This window comes from Crinia signifera, chromosome 2, assembly GCF_055691185.1.
Source record: "Crinia signifera chromosome 2, ASM5569118v1, whole genome shotgun sequence".
Taxonomy (NCBI): domain Eukaryota; kingdom Metazoa; phylum Chordata; class Amphibia; order Anura; family Myobatrachidae; genus Crinia; species Crinia signifera.
The window spans coordinates 57117822-57126166 of NC_139218.1; the positions used below are offsets into that span (position 1 = coordinate 57117822).

Consider the following 8345-nt stretch of genomic DNA (forward strand, 5'->3'; position numbering starts at 1 on the left):
CTCACTTTGAAGAAAAACCCCACCCAAATCTAATTCTCTCTGCACAAGTTACATCTTCCCTACCCGCAGTGCACATGGTTTTGTCCATCTAAGAAGGATTTTGTCAGAAAGAATGAACTAGAATAACCCCCTTAGTTAGTTAGTGCATGCATGCAGCATGTCCCATTAGAACAGCATAAGTTACTTGGTATACAGGTTAAATATCCCTTATTCGAAATTGTTGGGACCATGAGCATTTTGTATAAGGGATTTCTTTCGGGTTTTGGAATATATATTTTTCGATACTCCCCTGGTGGTGCTCCGATGGTCCTCCGATGTCCATGGTGTCCCCTGGCGTCCTTCAGGATCCTCTTCAGCAGCATCTCCGGTCCCAGGGGTGCATTGTGCGATGTACACTGTTGCATTTTTTTGGGGAAAAATGAATGAGAGACAGATACATTTACATTGAATCATCAGCACCATTTCCCAGCACTTTACCAAGTATAGTAGCTCATATGCTGCCCATACATATGTGCGATCAGATGTGATGTCCCATCGCATCTGATCGCATCAAGTGGTGCCCAGTGCAGCACCCGATGTCGCATGCCATCCTGCGCTGGACATTGGGTGCTGGAAGAGGGGTGGTGTGGGGCTGTGTAGGTGGGACCGGAGCCGGGGACCATAGCGGTGGAGCTTTCAGGTGGCAGGACTTAGCAGCAGCATTGACTTTGAAACACTGGGACGGCCCTCTGATTGGCTGAGAGAGCTCTCTTTCAGTGGCCTCAGCCAATCAGAGGGCCGCCTGTGTTTCAAAGTCATCTGCTGCCGCTGCCGAGTCCTGCCGCCTTAAAGCTCCACCACTCCAGTCCCCAGTATTAAGGTACCAGTGCCCGCTCCCCGAACCCGCCGCTGATTGCATTAGAGCAATCGCATGTGGTTAAAAACCACATGCGATTGCTCATGCAATTCGATAAATATTATGTGCAGCTCATAATATCTATCGATGCGACATTTGACGGCGTGCCTGCGCATCGCGTCGAATGTCAGCTTAAAAATGCGTGCAATCATTCGACTTATCGGTCAGATGTGGCCGAAATCGAATGATTGCATTCGATATCTCACATATGTATGGGCAGCATTACTAACTGCTTTGGGGCTCATCTACATTTGAATATAAGTAATTTTACAAGATTACTATCAGATGGAGCAGTACACACCCACGCTTCTAGATGCCACATTCACAATCTCTTTTCACAATCTCTCCATATATGGAACTAGACACGCCCTTAGGGTGGAGCATGACACACCCCCTCAATGTGCAAAATTCTACTACCAACCATAATCTCCCTTGGAGTATCACAGCTATTCAGCAACCCTGCATCACCCAGACTGACCACCAGAATGTCTCCTCCCAGAGTTGAGCACACGGAGCTAACAGGAACTGAGAAGCACAGCTGTCCCCCTTGACCCCCCTATCACCGGGCCTTAATATGATGGGCTATCTACATGTGTGCGCTAAGCCTTCTCTCTGTCGCCACCCAGAAATCACAACTGCAACTCAGTACGGACACAATTAGGACGCATGCACAGTAGCAAATAATCTCTAAACTGCTTTTAGGTGGGTGTAGTGCAAGGGTCACTTGATGGGCATGGAGTTTCCAATAACAGAGAGAGGTCCGGGGTCTGGGGTGGGTCTGTGTCGGCACTGTGCTGCTGCAAAAAGACAAAAAAAAACAAAACAAAAAAACAGTCACTAATCAATTTTATTACTTTTTGACTTCAGTTTCCTACAAGCGTGAAAGAGTGGAAAGCCATCGCAGAGGAGTTTGACTAGCGTTAGAACTTTCCGAATTGTGGAGGAGCCATTGAAGGCAAACATGTTTACATAGCCCAGCCTGTCAACAGTGGTTCCTACTACTACAACTATAAGGGTTATTTCAGTGTTGTACTGATGTCGGTGGTGAATGCGAACTACGAGTCATCTTTCTCGATGTCGGCAGGAATGGGTGGCTTCGAAAGAGCCATGAATCATTGCATTTAAAGGAAATGGAGCGGGACTTAATGACCCCCGCCCTCATCCCTGGAAAAGCTGGAGAAAGTCTCCTCTCTGGGCTTCTCCCGGAGAGGAGAACGTTAAGGTAGGCAAGTATGCCTTTTAGTTGTGTAACTTTGAGGTAACTTTGTCCACCAAATCACCAGAAATAATCGCTAGATGAGTTGCTAAGCTGACGGCATTAGGCCTATTTCAGCATTGATCGCAAATCAGAGAATTCACAGTGCCCTGTGAGCAGAAAGCCACCACCCAGTCTGAAAGGAAAAAAATGCCCTGTGCAAAATTGTGGATGAATCGCTAACCACCATGTATTCACGAATCCATTCGCAATTCCCAGAACATTGAAGAGACTTTGCCGCCTGTGCAAATGTAAAGGCCCCCATACACTGGTCCGATTTGTCCTAAGGACAAGTCGGACTAGTTTGCTCCTGAGAGTCCCCCTGGAGGCTCACATGCAATCTGGCACTTGATTTGTCATTTTTACCTGCAGTAAATAGCATTTGATTTATTGCATGTAATACTTCAGGGGAGCTGCTGTGGAGGGGAAGGGGGGTTGTTGGGAGTGGGGGTGGCGAGCGGGGTCCGGCCAGCTGGTGGTGGCGGAGAGCAGGCAGCAGGACCACGCCTCGGACCTGAGGGGACATCAAACTGAGGCGATTTGGGACGATTTCACGGTAGACGATTTCAATAGTGTATTAAGTCTGAAGCTTTCACTAATCTGAGACTTAAGTCACGCTGGTAGTGGTCATCAAAGTCAGAGGTCCACTCTAAAAATGTTGTTAACCACACCCAGGAATAGTCAGGTTTCTGTCCTGAAATGCCTGCTTAGTCAGTTATATTGTGGGTACATTGCGATTATGATGGGCAGACATTGGAACTTGCTCTACTCTAAAGGCCCATACACACTGGGCGACTTTGAGCTGAAAGCCGCTCAGTTTACTCATTTGAGCGTCTTTCAGCGCGAAAGTCGCCCAGTGTGTACGGGGCAGTGATGAGCGTTGATGGGTGCTCCTGCATCATCGCTGGCCCAGCCGCTCAACTGCTGGTATTAGCATGCTCATAACTATGCTCTGTAAAGCGCTGCGGAATTTGTATGCGCTATATAAGAAACTGTTAATAAATAAATAATAATAATAATAATTAGCCTCCTGCTATAGAAAGTCATCCACCCTGGGGAAAACCGCTAGAATGGGCGAAAAACACTCAGCCTGTATGCACTGAGCGTTTTTCAGTCCAGTAATTTTCCCTATCTTTGTTCTACATACACGCTGGGCAAAAACGCCCAGTGTGTATGGACCTTAATGGATGAAAACCTTTTTGCAATCTACAAACTACGGACACTTGTGTACAGCCAAATAAAAGAGAGGACTGTCCTGCCTGTCCAGGGTAGTTGGGAGGGTTTAGAGCTCTGAGCAAGCAAAACTAAGAATATGAACACTAATATGCCCCCCCACACTATTCATAATATGCCATATTTTCTTATATGCAGCAGGTGTAAGCTACAGAACAAAAGTCTACAGCTGAGAAAAAACGCATTGCCTGCATATTTACAATACGCATGATAATACAATTACTACAAAACTTCAAACATTACACACGCCAAAGGCGGCCGCCATTTTCCCGAAGCCTAAAGTCTAAAATGGGCTTTTACATTGGCTTCACAAAAATGGCTCCTGGGGTGGAGACAAATACATGCATGCTGCCGCGCCTCTCGGACAGTGTCCTCCTCGTCAGAACGATGCTGGCTGGGGTTCTCCGCTCCAGATGTTGTAGGCTGTGTGGGAGGGGGGTTGGGCGATGCGTCTCGATCTCATCGCGCACCGTTTTGACGATCCCCCCGTGACGTACCAGTTGCTGCAGCAACGCCCCGCCCCCAGCGCGGTGCGGAGTGAGAAGTGACCGGTAACCTTCACTCGGGGCCGGGAGCAGCGGAGGAGAAGATCGGGAGCGGCCATGGTGCTGATAAAGGAGTTGTAAGCACCGGGAGAGGGGCGCTGGGGAGGCGGGATGCTTTGCCGTGCCGGAAGCAGGGGGATCCCGCAATGAATGAGATGAGAGCAGCCGTAAGAGGGAGCGATGCTGGGCTGCCAGTAGGGATCACTGATCAGTGCTGGTGTCACAGGGAAAGATGTGCAGCTGTAGTGGGGATGTAGTGATGCTGGGTTGGCTGTAGGGATCAGTGCTGGCGTAAGTGGTGTAAATCGTTGTGCATCTATAGCAAGGGACAATGCTGGTCTGGGAGTAGCGATCAGTGCTGGAGTCAAGGGTAAAGATGTGTTGGACCTGGAGTAGGGATCAGCGGTGTTGTCAGAGCTAGAGATGTGCATCTATATTAGGGAGCAATGCTAGATCTGAAGTAGGGATCAGTGGTGTTGTCAGTGCTAAAGATGTGCAGTTTCAGTAGGGGAACGATGCTGGACCTGGAGTAGGGATCAGTGCTAGTATAAGTGGTGGAAAGAGATGTGCAGCTATAGTAGGGAGCGATGCTGACTGGGTGTAGGATTCGGTGCTGGAGTCAAGGGTAAAGATGTGTAGCTGTAGTAGGGCACAATGCTGGACCTGGAGTAGGGATCAGTGGTGATGTTAGGGCTAAAGATGCGTAGCTGTAGTAGGGAGCAATGCTAGACCTGGAGTAGAGATCAGTGGTGATCTTAGGGCTAAGGATGTTCAGCTGCAGTAGGGAGCGAGCCTGGGAGTAGGGATCGGTGCGGAAACCTGGGGTATTGATGCTAGTGCTAGAGGTATGTTGGCCCTTGGAGAGGAGCTGTGGATGGTGTGTGTAGGGCAGGACTAGAGACTGCTAGACCTGTGCTGGACAGTGGGATAGTCCGCATCTAACCCGGATGCAGGTGAGGGATAGTAATCTGGAAAATGACATTTGACACTGCCTGGTGCTGACTAACCTGTGATAGATACCCCTCACCCCACAGCCTAGTTCTACAGACAGAAACATGTCATCTTCCAAATAAATTACTGCTTAACTACTATTTCTTGAAAATGTAGCTTTGGTTTTATTGGTGGAAGAATCAGTTAACTTTATTTGTTCCAATTAATTTTGGAGTCCCAACACTTGTGTTATTTTACAATAATAAACTGTTTCAAAAATATAGCTGACGTTTGTGTTTTGCTTCTTACTCTTGGAACTTGATGACACTAGATTTCTGAACGATTGAGAAACATAGATACTTCATGTGTCATTGTTATATGGCTATTAGTTGGTGTTGGCGAAAGTGAGGACACGTAGAATTGTACATGATACAGTGGGTGATGCAGACATTGTCAGAGGCCTGTATCGCTGTAATTGGTGATTGGTGGTCACATGGCATCTACAGTAAAACCTGCCACTTCCATGTATTGGTTCATTTGACTACCAGCAACATAGCTTGGTACCTGTTCCTATGGAACACTGTGGTAGCATCTCTTGTAGTTAATAAAATATATATATATACACACACACAGCTTTAGAGTAACAGTAATATATTAATAATATAAAAAGGTCACTGTTTGTTATTATCCAATTGACTATAAGGGAATGTATTTTGTGGTGGTTTGGAGTGTTTGTTGTGTGACGTAAAAGCTTGCTATACTGTATGTGCAATGGGGTCACTGCTTTCTGTAGCTTTGTATTGTCTGCCCTCGCATGATCTGAGAGTCTGTCATCTGTATGAGCTCTAGGCTAAGCAGGAGTTACAAGGATTTATTTTTCTCTGTCTTGTTAAATTCTATATTTTTTGTGCATAATGCAAGCTTTAAACCTACGCCACCGCTGGTTATGACAATATTGTAAAAACATTGTCATTTGTTGTACTGTATGTGCGATATTGTGTTATGCTGCATAAATCTTTCATTTGATCAGTTTAATCGCTAAAATATTGTTTCATCCTTGCCCTTCCTGATGACAGAATGATAGGGCTATTATGCAGTTATGTACTAAATTGGTCAGTAGGAAATATACAGAAATATGTTTACATGGGTCCTTAAAGTTTCCCACAGGAATAAAATCCTATAAGGTTGATCTATATCTATAATAAGTTATTATTAAACAAGCGGCAGGTTGAGGTTACAGAACCTCTGTGAGGACATTCCCTTCCGTGGGCATACTACATTATGCAAATGTCACACCTCTTGCGTGTGTTTCCCACATTTTCTATGAAGTAGATTCTAAAGAGGAACTTGACGTCAACAAAGTGAGAAATATTAATTTTAGTTCATTTACAAATGCAGAAAGGGATGTAGTTATCCAGCTGTAATATGTAGAACATTTCCAGTTGAGAGAAGTCTGGGGATGTGTGTTAATGATTGTTTATATAACTTTGCAGACTAGTATGTATGCAGAACCCACCGATTGCTTACATTTGGCATAAATCAAGGCAATTTACGCAAGAGACGATTGCGCAGTTTCCTAGTAAACTATTTCTGGAAGTGTTTTCATCTGTAACTACTTTGTGCTATTTGAACTAGTATAGATATGCATTATATACACACAATGGTGGTTGCAGTCTGACTAAAGGGTCATGCCAGTCGCATTACAGGAAAACTGACCATTATTGAACAGTTACTGAAAAAAACACCTTTGGTATCCCAGCATTCTCTAGATTGAAGATAGGTCAAGGTTACCTTGAGTTTCCTGAGAATTCCTTATTGATTAGAAGAAAGTATTATATATCATTGCGCCTTGCTTTATCTGTATCTACAGTCAGTGTTCACAAAATGTCTTTGGGGCTGATTGAGGGGTTGTTTTAGGTTTCTCGTGCAGTCTACCAGTGGTTAGAGGACTGTGCTTGCAATACGGATACAGCTGTGATGTTAGTCACAGTGCTCGTTAAGCTGCAGCAAGATTACACGGGGACTCGTCGGTCCTGTTTTCTGGGAGTGCCAAAACCAGTGGTCGCATCCTTGGACGGTTTCACTGATCCCAGCAGCATAGATTTGCCAGGCATCCAGAGTAACTTTAGAGTTTGGGGCACATACTGGCCAATTCCACCCTCTGCTGACGTCAGCTGGCAGACATTGGTGATCAACAATCTATTGAGGAAATTGGTAAAATACAGCATGTTAACGATCCCAGACTTACCCATCCCAATCATTGTTTGGTCTGAATTGGCAAATCGGCAGACATGTTTACAGTGTGGATCCAGTGTTGCATCTATGTAGGCAGGCAGCAGATCAGAGAAACCAGCAATGGGCTTTTAGTTTACAAAAGATGGCACATGCGGCATCAGCTTATACCCTCAGACCCACTGAGACTGACGATGCAGCACAGATCCATACTGCGTACACCTCTGAATTAGCCCCTTGTCGCTGCGACAGTAGTTGCTGCATGGCAGTACTCCGGCACTGAAATAATGTGTGTCTTGCCTCCTTAGTCAATTGTAGGGGATATATTTACTATAATGCTGGTGTATAGAAGTGGATATGTTGTTTATAGCATCCAATGAAATTCTAGCTTTTATTTTCTAGATGGTGCTAGATAAATAAGAAGAATCTGAATGGTTGCTATGGGTAACTTTTTCACTTCTGTAAACCCAAACTTTATTAAATATACCTTTAGGTGTCTAAAGCTGGGTACACACTGAGCTATATATTGGCCGTTCATTTTATATCACAAGCGGGTCAGCACAAACAATATGTCTGTGAATGATATCTGTGTAGGAGCGATCTGCCAAACCTGCTGTAAGGACCGCTGACACGCCTGTGACATCAGGACAACATATCAGCTGGTCTTCCGGTAAGTGTATATACTTACCTGAATTGCTCAATGTTTTGGTGCGACCTCCGTTCTGCCAACCTGTCGTTCTAGTGTTTACCCAGATTTAGCTTTTCATATCAATCACATTTGGGACAGTTCTCAAAACCAGTGCACAGACAATTGTTCTAGAACACACAGCTCACTTGATACCACAGTCCTCATTTTTTTTTTTTTTAATGGAGGCTGCGGTCTCCTTAACATATATCACGCTCTGAAAAGATATTCCATCTTGAGTCATTGTAGCCCATTTGCTATAATTTCACATTATTTTTCAATAAGAGATCCTTAGGATCTGTCCAATTTGCAGCCAGATAATTGTGTGTGTGCTTATTGCTAGACCTCCCCAACAGTAGCTTTACATCAATTTCTAGCTGTCTCCCCCCCCCCCCCCCCCTAACATTACAAGGGTTCTACAAGAAAAAAAAATTGCTACTGATAATGTGACTGACAGGACAATTGACAGTGTAAATAATAAAACATTTTAAATGGTTCCTGTTAATTTTCATATGTCTGTTTTATTTTATTACAGCCGAGTTGTGTTGCCGCTATCAGTGGAAGAGGTAA

At 44.9% G+C, this 8345-nt stretch overlaps 1 protein-coding gene and 1 long non-coding RNA gene across 2 annotated transcripts in view; one reads left to right on the top strand and one right to left on the bottom strand.

Moving 5' to 3' along the window:
• Nucleotides 1–233: 233 nt before the first annotated feature.
• Nucleotides 234–3869, bottom strand: LOC146059715 (uncharacterized). Its single transcript, XR_014470304.1, has 3 exons — nucleotides 3684–3869; nucleotides 1589–1692; nucleotides 234–395 (listed from the first exon to the last, which is right to left on the bottom strand). It is a non-coding gene; the product is annotated as an uncharacterized LOC146059715 (long non-coding RNA).
• The window catches only part of PITPNA (phosphatidylinositol transfer protein alpha), a 69881-nt gene continuing 65324 nt past the window's right edge, over nucleotides 3789–8345 (top strand). Inside the window, exons 1-2 of the mRNA XM_083172172.1 lie at nucleotides 3789–4005; nucleotides 8311–8341. Of these exons, the coding sequence (XP_083028298.1) occupies nucleotides 3986–4005; nucleotides 8311–8341 (51 nt within the window). The 5' untranslated portion in view covers nucleotides 3789–3985. The remainder of the gene's footprint in view (nucleotides 4006–8310; nucleotides 8342–8345) is intronic.